The following is a 19,131-nucleotide window of genomic DNA, read 5'->3' on the forward strand; positions in this document are numbered from 1 at the left end:
GAGGCTTTTTCTGGGCAGCTTAAATAAACATGTTTCCATGTATATGCAGTGACTTTTAAGGTGGAACCGCTATTTGTACAGTCTCGTGCAGAAGCTTACCCAGGCCTTTCAATGGTGGAGAGATTAACCGCTGTCTCCTTCCTAAACGTGGGTGCCGGCTTAAAGACCGCAGTCTTTAAAAATGGTTATTTAGAATAAGAATCAAATCTAGAATAAGAATCAAATCCCCTCTTGATACTACAGTGTCAGACCAGTATTTTTGAACCCTCTTTTTACTGTCCTGAGCTGCCTTTGGTTGTAGATGCATTCTCTGTTTACAGTTCTGGACACATTTTGATTTAGCATACTGATGTGTCAGTAATAAAATGCTAGCTGTCAGTAAATTTGTATAAAATGTTGGTATTGGTAGCACTGTTTTGACACTGTGAGTAGACGTTCTGTATAACTGGAGTCATTGTTGCTCTTTGTTCCAGAAATCGGGAGGACTGTGCTCCTTCCTGCACCGCGTCTGCTCTGCCGCCCTCCCGCTGCAGCTCTTGCTCCTCCTCCTCTTACTCCTGATGTTCCTACTCCCTCTGCTGCTCGAGTCAAAGAACTGCGCCCTTTCCAACAATTTTGCTCGCTCCTTCAACCTAATGCTAAAGTACGAAGGACCCCCTCCCACCTAGGGACATCGCAAGTGTCCCAGACATACTGTATTGTTTTTATTCTTCTATAATATGGCAGCTGTACCTCCATATTGTACATATTATTGTTGGCAGATGCTGACATGGCGATTAACCCTTTCACGGCCGATGGGGTCTGATGCTGGGGGAGGGATAGTCAAGTATTGTTGGCGTCAGCAACTTGAGAGGGTTAATCGCACTCTGTACATATTTCTGATGTATATAAAAGAAGCGACAGCATATTATATATTTTATACATTGTACCAATGCTTTTTTTTTATATATACATATATTTGTGTATCTTGTTTGTATGTTTTGATATTGAGAATCACAGATCACTGTGAGTAATTGATTTGGAATAAGTTACATTAAGTTGTAAACCCCCTTATCACATGTGCAGAGATTATGTAACAATGTAGTGTGTTTAACAGGCAACAGAATGTGATGGTATATATACAGCATACAAACACAGTGATCATTAACCAGCTACAGAACCACAGGTCACATGACATCACCCTTTATACTCCTGTATCCACGTGCTGGTACTGGTCTACCAAATCTCATGGGAGTTTTAGCATATTATCCTGTCCTCTTGCTCTAATCTGTATGTCACCACCATAAATTTCAGTATTTTCCTCTTATCTATACTGTTTTTTTTTATTTATATATGTAAATCTGAGTTGCGATCCTATATATCCTATATTTCTCTTTAGCTAAACTGCAAATCCCAGCATGTTATTCCAGCTTTGTGTAAGAATTTATGGGGATCCGCCTTTAGGACTTTTACAGCTACACACAGAGGTCACAGGTGCGGTAACCTTGGTTCTAATTATTTCATTTCTCGACAGATGACCAATATAAACAAAATACATCAAACATGTCAAAACATACAGAATAGCAATCTGACATTGTATCCTGAGAATCAGCCAAAACCAAGTGCTGCACTAGATTATTTTAAACCATCAAATATCAATTTATGACCAGCAGCCTATCCTAAAGTAGAATTAAAGGATATAAGAAGTCACCGAGACATTCTGTGACCACATAAAGGCAGGGTATTCAGTACCCGTGTATTACATGTTCTCCTGATGAATACTGACAAGGTGATACAGTTATGATCTGCCCATAACAATATTATCTGCAGGAAGTTCATCCCCTGTGCCAGTATGCATGTACTGGGCTTCCTATGGCGCCCGCCCAGACTCTCTCTCAGCCTTTACTTCTTTATATGTTCTCTGAAAACATTGTTACTAGAGCTTACTCTACTACCCACACTAATGCCCCATAGTATTTACCATACTCCCTCCTATACTACCCACAGTAATGCCCCATAATACTTACCAAACTCCTACTTGTACTACCCACACTAATGCCCCATAATACTTACCAAACTCCCACTTATACTACACACACTAATGCCACATAATACTTACCAAACTCCCACATATACTACCCACACTAATGCCCCATAATACTTTCCATACTCCCTCCTATACTACCCACACTAATGCCCCATAATACTTACCAAACTCCCACTTATACTACCCACACTAATGCCCCATAATATTTACCATACTCCCTCCTATACTACCCACATTAATGCCCCATAATAGTTACCATACTCCCCCCTATACTACCCACACTAATGCCCCATAATACTTACCAAACTCCCACTTATACTACCCACACTAATGCCACATAATACTTACCAAACTCCCTCCTATACTACCAACACTAATGCCTCATAATACTTACCATACTCCCTCCTATATTACCCACACTAATGCCCCATAATATTTACCATACTCCCTCCTATACTACCCAGACTAATGCCCCATCACACTCAACCTTCTTGCACCTATACTACTCTAATCATTGTCATTTTACACATACATTGCTTCCACAGATACTGCCCAGACTAAAACTCACACATACACTGCCCACATATACTGCCCACACTAAAACTAACAAACTTCATTAAACCTATCCTACTCTTACATATACTACACACACTAATGTCCCCTCACATCTACCCTACTCCTACCTATACTACTCACACTAATGCACCCCCACACCTACCCTACTCCTACCTATACTACCCACACTTATGTCCCCTCACACCTACCCTACTCCCACCTCTACTACTCACACTAATGCACCCCCACACCTCCCCTACTCCTACCTATACTACTCACACTAATGCACCCCCACACCTACCCTACTCCGACCTATTCTACCCACACTAATGTCCCCTCACACCTACCCTACTCCTACCTATACTACTCACACTAATGCACCCTTACACCTACCCCACTCCCACCTATACTACCCACACTAATGTCCCCTCACACCTACCCTACTCCCACCTATACTACTCACACTAATACACTCACATCTACCCTACTCCCACCTATACTACTCACACTAATGCACCCCCACACCTACCCTACTCCTACCTATACTACTCACACTAATGCACCCCCACACCTACCCTACTCCTATCTATTCTACCCACACTAATGTCCCCTCACACCTACCCTACTCCTACCTATACTAATGCACCCCCACACCTACCCTACTCCCACCTATACTACCCACACTAATGTCCCCTCACACCTGCCCTACTCCCACCTATACTACTCACACTAATACACTCACATCTACCCTACTCCCACCTATACTACTCACACTAATGCACCCCCACACCTACCCTACACCTACCTATTCTACCCACACTAATGTCCCCTCACACCTACCCTACTCCTACCTATACTACTCACACTAATGCACCCCCACACCTACCCTACTCCCACCTATACTACCCACACTAATGTCCCCTCACACCTACCCTACTCCCACCTATACTACTCACACTAATACACTCACATCTACCCTACTCCCACCTATACTACTCACACTAATGCACCCCCACACCTACCCTACTCCTACCTATTCTACCCACACTAATGTCCCCTCACACCTACCCTACTCCTACCTATACTACTCACACTAATGCACCCCCACACCTACCCTACTCCCACCTATACTACCCACACTAATGTCCCCTCACACCTACCCTACTCCCACCTATACTACTCACACTAATACACTCACATCTACCCTACTCCCACCTATACTACCCATACTAATGTCCCCTCACACCTACCCTACTCCGACCTCTACTACTCACACTAATGCACCCTCACATCTACCCTACTCCCACCTATACTACCCATACTAATACACCCTCACATCTACCCTACTCCCACCTATACTACCCATACTAATACACCCTCACATCTACCCTACTCCCACCTATACTACCCACACTAATACACCCTCACATCTATCCTACTCCCACCTATACTACTCACACTAATGTGCTGTCACACCTTCTCAAATGCTTAGTCACATTTACTCTATTCCCAGATATACTACCCAGACGGATGCCACATGACACTTACTCTCTCCACACCTATACTACCCACAGTAATGCCTCCTGACACCTACCCTACTCCCACCTACAGATGAAGCCACACTTATCTTGGCTTCTCTGCTGCGCCTAGGGACACCATGGTTTATTAGCATAAACCCTTCATCTATTATTTTCAACTGCAATACAATACAGAGAGAACAATACATCAGTGGATTAAGTCATTACAGCAGGGGATTAAGTCCGACTGCCCTGGCTCAATTAATCCTATTAAAGGCCAAGATAAAGGTGGCTCCATCTGTATACTACCCACATTAATGCCCCCTCACACCTACCCTACTCCCACCTGTACTACCCATACTATTACACCCTCACACCTACCCTACTCCCACCTGTACTACCCATACTAATACACCCTCACACCTACCCTACTCCCACCTGTACTACCCATACTAATACACCCTCACATCTACCCTACTCCCACCTATACTACCCACACTAATACACCCTCACATCTACCCTATTCCCACCTATACTACTCAATCTAATACACCCTCACACCTACCCTACTCCCACCTGTACTACCCATACTAATACACCCTCACATCTACCCTACTCCCACCTATACTACCCACACTAATGTCCCCTCACACCTACCCTACTCCCACCTATACTACCCGCAATAATGCCCCCCCCCCCCCCCCACACACACACACACACACACACCTGTCCCAATCTCCTCTCTGAGCCATACTCCTCCCTCTTGTCCCGGCTGTGGCTTTTTCCTAATAGATTGTAAGCTCTTACTCTCTGTTTTCATGCCTGTATTTACTTTGTGTAATTTGTATGTCCCTGTTTTATGTGAATCCTGATTGTATCCAGCACAGCACTAAGACCTGGCTTAAATGATAAATCTGCCATTGTTTTTATGCCTAAACAGAAATTTGACGTGACTTCTATTATTCCCATGTAGGAAAAAGTTATCACATCATGTATAAGGTTATGCTTTGCTTACATAAATAGCACATGTATTACACAAATACAGCCAGTTACAGAAGTTATATATACAGTAATTATCTAACTTCATTTGACTTTATTTTGTTCTTTTATCAATGCCCTCCTGCAACTTTTACTACCTACAGGTCTTTATAGTTTAATCTGTCTTCTGGGTCACCAAACCATATATATCATCAATGCAAAGTTATTGGTATTATTGGTGTCCTTGGATACCACACAAAACTGCTCTGTGGATGAAGTTGCATCCAATACACTATAAATGATATAAAGAGAAAACATTTTCTAAACGTTACACGAGGACATATACAAAGCACCACCTTGAAGCTGTCTAATTGAGGACTGTCTCTTTTAATATTCTATCCCAAATCCTATAGCCTGCGAGAGGTGGCCAATGCAAAATCTTGGCACTATAACCTCGAGATTTAAAGCAGATTTTTTTTCAAAGGCAAAACCAACCTTGTTTTGTTTTTTATTAAATTGCCCATATAAATCCTGAGGTCCCGTTGCCATAATCTCACCACCGCCCACCACTCGCAGGCTATGGCGTTTGGGCCTTTGTCTTTTAATGCCATTCTGTGGGAACTTGATGAATCATTCTAGTTAAAATAACCAATCTAGTCAAAGAAAAGGTGTCGCTGAATGTGACTGTTATTGTAGTATTAACGTCTTTATAGACAGTAAAATAAATAATTGTAAACCAGACTGGGGACACTGGAGAAGTGAGAGATAAAAGGTCGGTGTATGGTAAGACTAGTAACTGCTAGAAGGCATGGAGAATAGCTTGACTTTATTATTTTATGTAACATGAGTAACTACTGGAAAAAAGCAGCTTTCACGACACGTCCTGGAAATTTAATTAGAGTTGGCTGCTCATTCCCTAAAAGCTGAAGGTTTCCCCAAAGTGACCTAACCATAAAGTGACATCAAGGGGATTTTATTTTACTTCTTCTTGCCCTGTCACAGTTAACCCACATTGCAGTTCCTAGGTGTCGGCTTAGAGAGGTAAAATGGCAGAAGCCTCACTTCAGTACATTATACGCACTTAAATAAAATGGTGTTATGTAACCGTAGCAACCAATCAGATTATGACTATCATTTTTGCTGTTATTAAATAATGATACAAACATCTGATTGCTATATACATGACAAATAAGTATATATTACATTATTAAATTAGAATATTTATTTGCTTATTTCTCACAGACAGGTTATTGCCATTATTATTGTACAGAATACATAAAGAGGTTGGCGCAGAGGGAGTGCTGCGCCAGTTGATGTGTGCTGCGCCAATTGATGCATGCATTCACACAGCACATGCCCAAAAACAAATGCGCCCATGTTTCTGACAGTTATATGTAACTGTGCCCGACCTGTACTCTGAGGTCATTTGTGCGATTCTGCCAGTTATATCTAACTGTGCCCGACCTGTACTCTGAGGTAATTTGTGCGATTCTGCCAGTTATATCTAACTGTGCCCGACCTGTACTCTGAGGTAATTTGTGCGATTCTGCCAGTTATATCTAACTGTGCCCGACCTGTACTCTGAGGTACTTTGTGCGTCATCTGATGGAGGCCACCATTTTGGCTCCCAAAACCTCAGCGGAAGATTTCAGTGTAGTAAAATAGTTTACTGGATGCCACAAGATTAGTAGAAATAATATTTAAATTGTATTCTTTATGCAGCCCTAATTCTTGGAAAATGTAATAGGACACACAGGAGAATTGGAAATAAACATTTCTGCACGAAAGGATAAATCTGGAAATCAGTGTAATGCTTAAATCCATTTTACATTATTTTACAGCAGAATAAATTGTATTAAATGTCAGCCTTGAGGTGAACTAAAGCTGTCTCTGGGCGTAGGTAGGTCACTGTGACTCTTTCATCTAGAGATAACATTTTGCAAGATTCTGTTTATTTTTTATCTAACTAAAGAATATAACTTCATCCAACTTTCTTTGGCTGGATGAGTTCATTAATAATAGTAAAGCTACCGGGGAATACTATTTTCCTGAGGTAAGCTTTCAGACTGCTTCATTCGCTAATCCACAAGGTTGAGGATGAAATAGAATGACAGACTAAAATGCCCCATTGTAATCAGGAAAGGAAGTGTAATAAATAGCCCTGATGTGGATTTGAAATACAATATATGATATCTAGAATGTAACAGTAATAGTCTCAGGTGAAGAAAGTTCAAGGACCGACTGAGATGGAGACAAGATAGGGGTCAACACATATGGAGGCCATTCAGGAACAAATTCAAATGGAGGCCATTCAGAGAGAGACTGATCATAGAGGATGTGAGTAGATGGAGAACGTTTAGGGACAGACAGGTGGAGGCCAGGGACAGACTGAGGCGGAGGCCGCTCAGGGACAGACTGAAATGGAGATTGCTCAGGGACAGACTGAGGTAGAGACCGCTCAGGGACAAATTGAGGTGGAGACCATTCAGGGTTAAAGTGAGGTGGAGACCATTCAGTGAGAGACTGAGATGGAGACCTTTCAGGAAAGAATGAGGTGCAGACCATTCAGGGACAGAATGAGATGGAGATTGCTCAATGACAGACTGAGATGGAGACAGCTTAAGGGGATGGAGACCAATCAGGGAGAGACCGACATGGAGACAGATCTTGGAGATGTAGATGGTTTATATGGAATGTCATAGTAAAGAATTAGTACGTGGGACGAGGGGAAAGAATAGATGAAGATCATTTAGTAGATTGTTTCATTGCTGAAATGGGAATAGGAGAAAAAAAACAAGTAGGCCTAATCATGTGATGCTCCATGTGGTACAGAATTATTGTATAAAAATATGCAAAGAAATATTATTAAAGAGACCAGTTTTTCTTCATAAAAAATATCCACAGTTTACTATAACCATTTATTTTTCTTGCAAGTTCATTATCTGTAGTGATAGATCCTGCCGATAACAGTTACATTAGCTATACTACTAGTATATAAACTGCCGGCAGCAATTCTAACCGTGGCTGGGAATATTGAGGGTTGTGGTGGAGACCGATATATTCATCAAGTTCTCTAAAGTTTTTCTGTAAGTTATTATAATGTCCTGCTAAGATGTGCTTCATTTAGAAGTTCATGCCCTCGTTGGTCCTATCAGACAATTCTTCCTAGATGCCCATTTTGCTTCTTCTTTACCCGTCTCTTTCCTTGTCTCACATTTGCCCGTTATCTATCGTAACATACCACCCTCCTGTTTTTTTGCCTGCCGTCCCTCATCGCCACTATTAGGATCCATTCATAACCATTCAAATCTATATTAGTAGAGTCTTCAGCTAACATTCTTCCTACCACCCTGGTGATTTATAATACCCACTTGAAATACGCATAAGACTTGCACAGTTTAAAATGCAAGCACTTTGGGGCATAGATTCCTAAAATCTTTCACGCACTTATCTGTATATTGTTTCATGTATTTTCATTATAAATTGATTTTGTACATGGACAGGGTATAATAAAAACAATACCTAAACTCAATGCAAATGTGTAAGATATTTCATTTAGCTACAAAATACAGAACCCTGGTTATGTAGACTTTGTGTCCTGTTTACTTTCAGTTCCACCAGAAATCTGTGTGTCCTTCTGTTGGTAGCATACAGACAGTCAGGATCGCGACGGTCACAATACAGACGCCGGGATCCCGACAGGGGCACCATACCGCCGCCGGTATACCGGCGAGGTAGGTGATTCCCCCTCTATGGGTGTCCACAACACCAATAGAGGGAGAATAGAACCTGTGGCAAGTGTAGCTCGCCACCGAGCCTGCAAGGGACTTGTTACGCTTGTCCACCCCGCTGGCATTCCACCACTCGGGATGCCGATATTGGCATAATGACATTCGGCATCCCGTGCGGCGGTAAACCATACCGATCCCCTTCTTTCAGCCTCTGGTTGTTTCTGTGTTATTTTTGTACTGCTGGATAATACCTTGAAAAGACGATTACATCTGATTGTCATGTACAAAAGATCTCAAAATACAAGTCACAAATCTATATATACACTGAAGTGCCAAAAGTCATGGAATGGACTGTTATTGCATAGGACCCCCTCTAGCACGGCAAATTGCAGCAACTCAACCTGGCATCAATCCCACAAGTGGACGGAAGACCTCTGGAGAGATGTTGACCCATGCCGTCTGGATAGCTTCCTACGGTTCCCCAGATATTTGTAGGTGCAGGCTCTTGGGTGCAAATGGACCTCTCCACTACGACCCATTAATTCTCGACTGGCTTTTTATTTATTTACTAACAGTTTATTATATAGCACAGCAAATTCCATTGCGTTGTAGGATTGGGTTGATGTTAGGTGAACGTGGTGGCCACACCATTTGTCGAAACTCTTCATAACGGCGTTCACGTTTGGGGACCTGGAACCTGTGAAATGTGATAGAATGTTTGCTTGCCATTTTCAGTGATCCCTAGTTGCAGGCACTGTAATATAGAAAGGCCTTTTATATACAGTATATCCTTCTAGCTCCATTAGATAAATCATCTGGGAAAGTTAAGAGAGGAGGGCCCCCGTGTACAGTTTCCGTCTGGGCCCCCCTCCTCTCTAGCCAGCAGTGCAGAGACTCTGGGCACTAGGGTCCTACTGCGCATGCGCAAAACAACGGGAAAATGGCCGCTGCACCATTTTCCCGGTGATTTCCTCAACGTTGCTGGCGGGGGCCCCGCAGAGAGGTATTGAAAAAATGGGTGTGCGGTGTGGGCCCCCTGGACACAGGGGCCCGCATGCATTGCACCCATTATAAATAAGCCACTGCGTGTCATCCTTTGGGTGTAGCTTGCCTGTTGATTGATTATAGACTTTATGTATTATTTCTTAAGTTATTAAATTGTTTCCACATAAGTACCCATCTGATTTTGTGCCAAGCCTTCGGATCCCTCGCTACTTATCTCCATCCATCTCACATTAAACAGACATTTCTGTTTTATTTCCCTTCCTTGCCATCTATAACGAGCACATAAAACTTTAAAATTCTCTCTCTGCAACTAATGAGCTAGCACACGATTGGCTTGTTTAATTCCCACCTGCAGTGAAACGACTGTCGTAGTCTGCAAACGGTTCTGCTTGAACATCTGGCTGCATGAGATATGAATAATCGCCATTTAATGTCAGTTTTGTTTATGTTCATTAGAATTCGGCTGCTATCTCTGTGTGTGTGATGCTGAAATAGGGAATAGGAGACTGCTTCATATACAAAGCCTATAAATTAAACTCCTGTTGCGTCTGTCTTGGCCTCTCCCTGCACTCTTGCATTGTACATATCAACTTAGCAAGTCATATTTCATCCGCCTAGAGAATACAGCCAAGGCAGGACCCGCACTGAGTTGCTCAGGAATTATAGATGTTTCCTCAAATAAGGTCACCAGCTTCCAAAATAAGAGCTCCCAAAATAATGCAGGTAAATTGGAAACACACCTGTATCCCCAACTGGTGCGCTCTTAAATTTGAATTCACGTTTAAGAATGTAAAAATAAATTCTGCTCAAGGCATTTGTTAATCTTGCAGAAAAACACAGTTTATGTGCGTTCTATATATATATATATATATATATATATATGTATACACTTTCCATCCACACCGGCACTCAGCTGTGTCTCAAAGAATATGCCCAGGTGCCCTCCAAGAAGAACCCAACACGGGTCAGTACAGTCACAATAACAGAAGGCGGCACTCTCAGGACTTGTAATAATGATAACAACAGAAGAGACAGACAACTACTCCATAGATCTTTGGGTGCGCCGGTGGGCGTGCGGCGCACGTGTGGTGACGTCAGTGACGTCACTGACCCGGGAGACGGCGCGGCGCCGGCGGCTTCCTGACGGGGGGAGACGAGGTTATGTAAGTATGTCTTGTATGTAATGTTTGTTATATGATCCTGATGACGGTTTTTGGATAAATCGAAACGTTGATCGAAAGATCTATGGAGTAGTTGTCTGTCTCTTCTGTTGTTATCATTATTACAAGTCCTGAGGGGGCCCCTTCTGTTATTGTGACTATATATATGTATATATATATATATATATATATACACACACACACACACACACATATATATATATATATATATATATACGCACACACTGGTTGGGTACGGGATGCCGGCGCTTGGGATGCCGGCGATTAGAAGACCAACAGTGGCATCCCGACGTGCATTATACCAACACCTGCTAGGTAAGTATCCTAACCTTTTTCCCTACCCCCTAACCCTCCCCCCTCTACAGCCTAACCCTAACCTCCGCTGTACAGCCTAAACCGCCAAGACAAATCTTGAGTAATTATGAATTCCCATTGCAACTATTATTCTAAATTTCCCTTGCAACTATTTACCATACAGAATATTAGGTACCGATGAGATTGATGACAAGCCGGCGTGATTGCGTTAGCATGTGTGGAAATACAGGAACACACCTGACTCCGACCTTAAATCTGCTGTAAATAAATTGTTAGAGTAATCTCAAAAGCGGTGAGGTTTAGGAAAAAAGATGGTTCAGTTCACTAAACTGGAAATCCACATTTAAAAGTGCACACTGCGGCCTACACACAGTGAAGCATACAGAGGATTGACCTATCCAGTTTTTATGAGAAAGCAATTTATAGATTCATTAGGAACTCATGATGTCAGAAACTCCCTAAATGATGTCTCTGGTTTTACAGGATAGGTAGTAAGCGGAGCTCTTTAAACTTCAGCTTCACATACTGTATTTCCAATTACCAGGCCTTGGAAGGGGAACAGCATACATAAAAGTGGGGGTGGCTTTGAATGTATGTGAGCGTTATTTGGGTGGAAGATGGAAGGCACTCTCCAATTAATCCACCAGGTTCCAGACTGTGCATGTGAATTCTACAATATACATTACATTATGATGCACTGGATTATGGTGTATTTTCTACAGTGCATTATTGTGATTAGTCTGGTACATTATAATGCATGCGCTAGCAGTATATACTATGTATTTTTATCATGGGGCCCAGCCCATGCACTGTCTAATAGTTAGGCAAACCAATGTGATGGCTGGACACCCTACCTCTAGATACTGGCCACACTCCTAAACATGGGCCCTACTACCAGGGGTATAACTAGAGGTCCGAGCGCCCCTGGCAAAGTAAGGGATGGGCGCCTTCACCCCCCCCCCCCCCCCCCCCTCTCCATATCCTCCCTCCCCTAGGTTGGCAGATAATGGGGGCTGGCTGGGGATGGCAGTAACTGGCAAGGTATAGCAGATAGTGAAAGGTATGGGATGCCAGCAGTTAGGATGCTGGCGGTCAGAGTACTGACCCCGGTATCCCGACTACATAATCCTGACAGGGGCGCTCAACTAAATTATCCTGACCACTACCCCGTCCCTCCGCAGCCTAACCCTCCTTTCCCGCAGCCTAACCCTAACCCTCCCCAGCATACTTAGGTCTGGGATTCTGGCATCGGCATTCAGACAGGTGTCAGGATTCAGGCACTGGTCTCTTGACCACCGGCATCCCGTATGTCAGGATGCCAACTACATCCCAATAGTGGGGTGACTAGCAAGGGTGGCATATAGTGGAGGTAACAGGGGATAGAAGGAGGGTGACCAATAATGGAAGCAGCAGACGGAGGGTGACAGATCATGGTGGTAACTGGCAAGGGGTTGCAGATAGTGGAGGTGACCAGGAATAAAAGGAGGGTGGCAAAGTGAAGGTGGCTGATGATAGCGGTGGCTGATTGTATCTTGTACCAGACATGCTAACAGAATGACCGTCACACTGACTGCAGAATCATGACGCCTCCCTGCTGCTTCAAGTAACGGCTACTTGCACTACAGAGTCGTCACTGTGCGGAGGGGGGGTTCAGGGATGCCCACCCCAATACTCACTGTCTGCCTGTCCCCATCTCACACAGAGCGGACCCAAGTCACACCACGGTGACAGACAGCCGGTTACCTGCACTACTGACGGCCGCCGAATAGAGATTGCAGCGGTAGTCTGTTCCGCCACAGGGCATCCTGCGCTCTGCAGCACCACCCTAGTTATGGTCCTGCTCCACTGCCCTCCTTTATCTCTATCCTACCCCCTCTCTCTATTCTCAGCATTTTTCCCTCCAGAAGCACTTAAAAAAAAGAAAAGGGAACCTACCCAGATCTTGGTGCATGGAGGCTGTAATTTTGCTGCACAACTAATATGCATAGCATCTACTGACAGCTGCCCTTCCCCCACCACTACATGTGTATGTGTATATATATATTTTGTCTGGCCCTGAGGACGGGGTGTTGTCCCCGAAACATGTTGGCAATAAAATGACGTGATTCAACACTGCTGTAAAGTCTGTTCGAGTGCCGCCCGTGAATCCATGTTTGCATATCTGAGACTAAGTATCTCACATTGGGAGGGCACCGCAGCAAGTTGATATTATTATTGAGTGGAGTGCCGGGCACATCTATCTTTATATATATATATATATATATATATATATATATAAACACAAGCAGCACAGCAACGAACACAGTTCAAACACAAGGTAATGTATTACAAGGTAATGCAGAAGAGAGAACTGATAACAGTAACATACCATTGTCAAACATAAGAGTACATGGGGGACTGAAAGTGGCTCAGGCGGGTGATTTCATGCGCTGAGACCCGTGCAAACAATGAGGAATGTTGCAGGTGCTGGAAGGTGAGGATTGAGCTCTGCCCCACCACACACACACACGTACGGTGCCCTATTCCCTTGGCTTTACTTTTGGAGGGAGCTGCAGCCCTGCCCGGGATGGTGGTGGAGGAGACTTTTCACAAGTTGCAGTCTCTGGATGTTTCCACAGTTGCCGTGATTTGCATAATCCCCCGGCCTAGCCAATGGGAGCCGGAGTCTGGCAGCTCTGTCCAGTCCAACGCTCTGAGGCTCCCAGTGCCTGAGTGGGGAATTGGGAGTCTGCTGCAGGCTGAGACAGCTGCTGGGGTCTGTGTGCATGGCTTCTGTTTGCAGGGTAAATACCTTCTGAACTACTATGTGAATCTGGCCGGGGTGACACTGCTGGCCGGCGCCCCCCTTCGGCCGGCGCCCATGGCAAGTGCCATCCTGGCCAATGGGTAGATACGCCTCTGCCTACTACTTCATTCCCCCGGTAGGCCCTTCATATCCCAGTCCGATACTGGACTTTACCTACAGAATTGAACACAGTACTCTAGATGAGGCCATACCAATGACATATACAGTGGCATTATTACTTCTTTCTGCTGCTTATTACTCTTCCTATGCAACCAAGCATCTGACTTTCTCCTCTCAATCTAGCCTATACTCACTTCAGTCTGGTTTTCATTCCATTCATGCCATTGAATTGGCCTTACTAAGGTTACTTAGAATCTCATTGCTACATCCAATGGTCATTTCTCTCTTCTCATTCTCCTTGACTTGTCTGCCACTGTGGACCACCCTCTTCAAACACTCCACTTGTTTGGTGATTCTGTCCTCTTGTGGTTGACCTCCTACCTCTCTAACCACTCCTTCTCTGTCTCTTCCTCAGATTCCACCTCCCTTGTCATTCCTCTACCTGTCGCTATCTCCAAAAGGTCTTTTCTGGGCCCCCTTTTCTTCTTTCTCTACATCTCATCGCTTGGAGGTCAAATCAGTTTCTTCAGCCTCCAATGTCACTTCTATGCTGATGAGACAAAAATGTACCTTTTTTTCATTGAGTGCTCACCCTCCATCTTCTCTCGTGTCTCTATCTCTTTCTGTCATCTCCTAGATGTCCCAGAACACAATATGTCCAAATCCAAACTCATTCTATTCCATGCATCCAGTACCCTCTCTCACCTCTCTATATTTTGACAAGCCCATCTTCACTTCTATCTCCCAAGTCCACTACCTATGCACAATCCTTGACTCCCCACATCTAGTCTCATACCTCCACAGTATCTCTTGAATAAGTCTCTTTCTCACAATGGATGCCATCAAAACTCTCATTAATTTAATTGTCATTCCTTGTCATCACTTCAATGTATACAATGTATACCTAGTTTACCTCTTCTACTACTTCTGCCAACTACTTCACAGGCCTCCCATCCATCTCAGAGTACAGTTCAGCGGTGGCTGCAGCGATGGCTACGTAGTGCTGGACTGGGGGGAGTGTGGGGTGCTAAGTGTTAGGCGCCGGGGTCCGCATGTCCGCGCGGCCCGGCGCCTAGCAACTAGGGACGCCGTGCGCGTTCAGCCGCCGGCTCCCTAGCAACGCTAGACGCCGGGCGCGCTGAGCCGCACGGACCCTAGCAACGGGGACGCCACGGGCGGACCGCGTTCCCCGTTGCAGGGCCTAATTAACAAGCACACACACTTGTCCTCTGGCCGTGCAGCAAGGCAGCTGCACGGCATTTATTCCCAATCAGGCTCTAAGCAGCTGATTGGAGGACTCCCTGTTAAATACCTTCCCAGTACTTCTCACAGACGCCGGTAATAGCTTCCTGCATGCTGCTTTGGTTTGCTGAGAGTCTGTTCCAGTCCTGCTGTATCCGGTCATTCCTGTCCTCAGAAGTCCTGTATTCGGGAGTTGTCATCTCATCCCAGGAAGTCGTTTGGTCCCCAGTTGTCCTGATTGATCACCTTTGTATATCGAGTGGTGTTCCGTGAGATGCGGCTCTGCCGTGTGTTGCAGTTCAGCCGCTTTATCTTTTTATATTCTGTTTTTGGAGCATTTGCGGAGGGTTCCGCTTCCACAAGTCCTCTTTGGAACTCGGCGGTGCTGGGTAGGAGAAGTGGACAAGTGGATATTTTGGTTGTCCTTTTCCCTGGCGGTGTTTCCGCACATATTCTAGTTTTAAGTTAGCTTGTAGCCCCTGGCCTGGTTGTTTAGTCAGAGGGCCCCTTGTTATCACCCTGTCTCGGATTTCCCTTTGTCTCTCATTAAGACCTGGGGGGGCATCGGAGTTGGGCAGACATAATCCGCCCTTCAAATGCGGCTGCCATGGGCTCAAGCAACCATAGTCTCGCAGGGGATTTCCGACAGCACGGGTGAGACAACGGAGTTAGGGCGCCAGGGGCTATTTTCCATTCCCGCTCCCTTCCCCAGCATTTCGTTCCAGTGCTCCGGTCCTCGCAAAAAGATCTCCTCAGACCAGAGTGCTGGAATCATAACACTAAGCACATATAGACATTCATCTGTAAATGTATATAATATATGTGTTGCCAGTGTATCCGAATCGGCAGCAGCGCAGTCTACCGCAGCCAACATAGTGAACCCGGGACTTTGCATTAGGCTTCACTCTCCTGAGCCGGCCCCCAGACTCCTGTAAAACTAGCCAATGGGATACCTGCATTAGGTAGCCGGCACTGAAGCCAGGGTGCTGCAGCTGCCACTGGTACAATTCCAGCTCCCCACTCACATGTAAAGCCATCATTAATGCCATTCTCTTCTACATGCCAAATCTCATTTCTGCTCACACTCCTGCCCTCTCCACTCATCCACTGTCTGCTGTCTCACCTTATCTCTGGGCTTCTCCTCTCTCTCTCAGATTTCTTCTGTGCTGCCCGTCTGCACTAGAACTTACTCCCTTTTCCTATTAAGCTCCGTTACATCCTCTAAATGAGCCCTTCAGACTCATCTCTTCAGAATAGCTTATCAGCCCTCCACATCACTCACTAATCTGCCCCTCTAACCACCCACCGAGTCTCTTTCCCAGTTCAACCTCCTGGTTACACCCCTGCCTCATGGGCAGGGCCCTCTTACCTCATTCTTTACTCCATCCCCCACCAGTTACTCTGATCCTGTCTGCACACTTGTTTAGTACAGGATCATTGAATGGCGATTAACTACCCACCCACCCCTGTCCACCCCAGGAGTGAATTTTCATTAATTGTCATATTGAGTCATCTTAATATTCCCATCACTTCTACCATTTACTCCACCCTTCATTTGGTTGTATTCTTTTGTTAAACTATGTATTGATGTTCAGTTGCATTGTTTATTCGGGATTTAGTTACATTGCCGGCAGTCGGGATCCCTGAGGTCAGGATAATGATACCGGAATCCCAACCACTGACAATGCCGCAAGCCGGAATCCCAGCTAACAGGGGCTATTCCCACTCCTGGGTGTCCACAACACCCATAGAGTGGGAATAGACCCTGTGGCGAGCCACCGAGCTCGCAGCGCGGCGAGCGCAGAGAGCCTGCAAGGGGCTTTGTTGTGTTCGGCCCCCCCTGCTAGCATTCTAGCAGCCGGGATCCCGGCATCGGTATGCTGACCTCTGGGAGTCCAGCCGCCGGCATCCCATACTCAACACGTTTATCCCTATACTGTGCTGTGGATACCTTGCAGCGCCATATAAATAAAAGATCATAATAATCTGTGTTACACCAACAGACAGAAGTATAATTATAGGACATTATGCATTAGAATCTGTGTAGAGGCAGAATATTTTCTCAGTGTGTCGGATAACTGTGTTAGGGCTCAGACCTAGAGATGACTCATTTTGTTTAAAGTCATAAAAATCGATTTTAGAAAAAGATGTGAAATTTACAAAGTCTGCAGGAAATTCTGTGAACTTCGAAAAAGAACAAGGGGTAAGATGTACTAAAGGTCCCCATCCACTAGTGAGATTTATCTGAACGAAAAGTTGGATCCAATTTTCCCCCAATCTGCCCAGCAGCTTCCCGGGAGTCCTGCGATTGCGATTTGCTACCTGAGTGGTTTTTTTTACATCCGATATATCGCATCCGATTGTGTACAAATGCACTCCGATGTGCACCTTTTCCTACAATTGCGATAAATACTCATGGCACCCATGACGATTTGCGACTCCGATCCGGGGAGCACGGGAGCTCGGATCGGATCAGAGAAAAATGACATTCGATGTGACACTTTTCATCCGATCCATCAAACAGAAAGCTCGGAATCGGATGAAAATTGGTCATATCGCACTAGTGGATGGGGGCCTTAACCACTTAACTGAAATTTTTTTGCTCAGAAATTGTCGGGGTTTTTTTAGGAGTGAATTAGGTAAAGAATATAAATTTAACCTTATCCAAAATGATTGTAGTTTAAAGAAAAGATTTTTTTTAATTTAAAAAAAATAAATAACAATTCTCAAATATCGGAACATCGGTCAGGAAGATCGGTAACATTGGTAACTTTTTTTGTTGCAGGTAACTGAAGATGGCTTTGACAAATGAGGAGAGAATTAAGGTCATTTTGATGTCTGGAGAACAAAGTTTCCATGTCACAGCTGCAGATTTTAATAACCGGCACCCAGAAAGACCTCCAATTTTACATACTGTAACACTGTCAGGTGCCTAATTTCCAAATTCTGAGAAACTGGGACTGTGGCTGACAAGTCACGGAGTGGTCGTCCAAAAAGTGGTACTGGTCTTTCTGGATTCCGGTTGTTAAAATTTGCAGCTATGACACGGAAACTTTATTCTCCAGACATCAAAATGACCTCAATTCTCTCCTCTTTTGTCAAAGCAATCTTCATTTACCAGCAACAAAAAAATAAGAATTTACTTACCGATAATTCTATTTCTCGTAGTCCGTAGTGGATGCTGGGGACTCCGTCAGGACCATGGGGATTAGCGGCTCCGCAGGAGACAGGGCACAAAAGTAAAAGCTTTAGGATCAGGTGGTGTGCACTGGCTCCTCCCCCCATGACCCTCCTCCAAGCCTCAGTTAGGACACTGTGCCCGGACGAGCGTACACAATAAGGAAGGATTTTGAATCCCGGGTAAGACTCATACCAGCCACACCAATCACACTGTACAACCTGTGATCTGAACCCAGTTAACAGCATGATAACAGCGGAGCCTCTGAAAAGATGGCTCACAACAATAATAACCCGATTTTTGTAACAATAACTATGTACAAGTATTGCAGACAATCCGCACTTGGGATGGGCGCCCAGCATCCACTACGGACTACGAGAAATAGAATTATCGGTAAGTAAATTCTTATTTTCTCTGACGTCCTAAGTGGATGCTGGGGACTCCGTCAGGACCATGGGGATTATACCAAAGCTCCCAAACGGGCGGGAGAGTGCGGAT

At 44.6% G+C, this 19,131-nt stretch overlaps 1 protein-coding gene across 5 annotated transcripts in view; it reads left to right on the forward strand.

The window, feature by feature from the left end:
* SYNE3 (spectrin repeat containing nuclear envelope family member 3) overlaps positions 1-8,608 on the forward strand; it is a 199,381-nt gene extending 190,773 nt beyond the window's left edge. For all 5 annotated transcript variants that reach the window (XM_063947611.1, XM_063947615.1, XM_063947614.1 and 2 more), the window contains one exon: positions 474-8,608. In XM_063947611.1, coding sequence (XP_063803681.1) covers positions 474-668 — 195 coding nt within the window. In that variant the 3' untranslated portion in view covers positions 669-8,608. The remainder of the gene's footprint in view (positions 1-473) is intronic.
* The last annotated feature ends 10,523 nt before the right edge of the window (positions 8,609-19,131 follow it).

Source organism: Pseudophryne corroboree, chromosome 12, assembly GCF_028390025.1.
Source record: "Pseudophryne corroboree isolate aPseCor3 chromosome 12, aPseCor3.hap2, whole genome shotgun sequence".
Taxonomy (NCBI): domain Eukaryota; kingdom Metazoa; phylum Chordata; class Amphibia; order Anura; family Myobatrachidae; genus Pseudophryne; species Pseudophryne corroboree.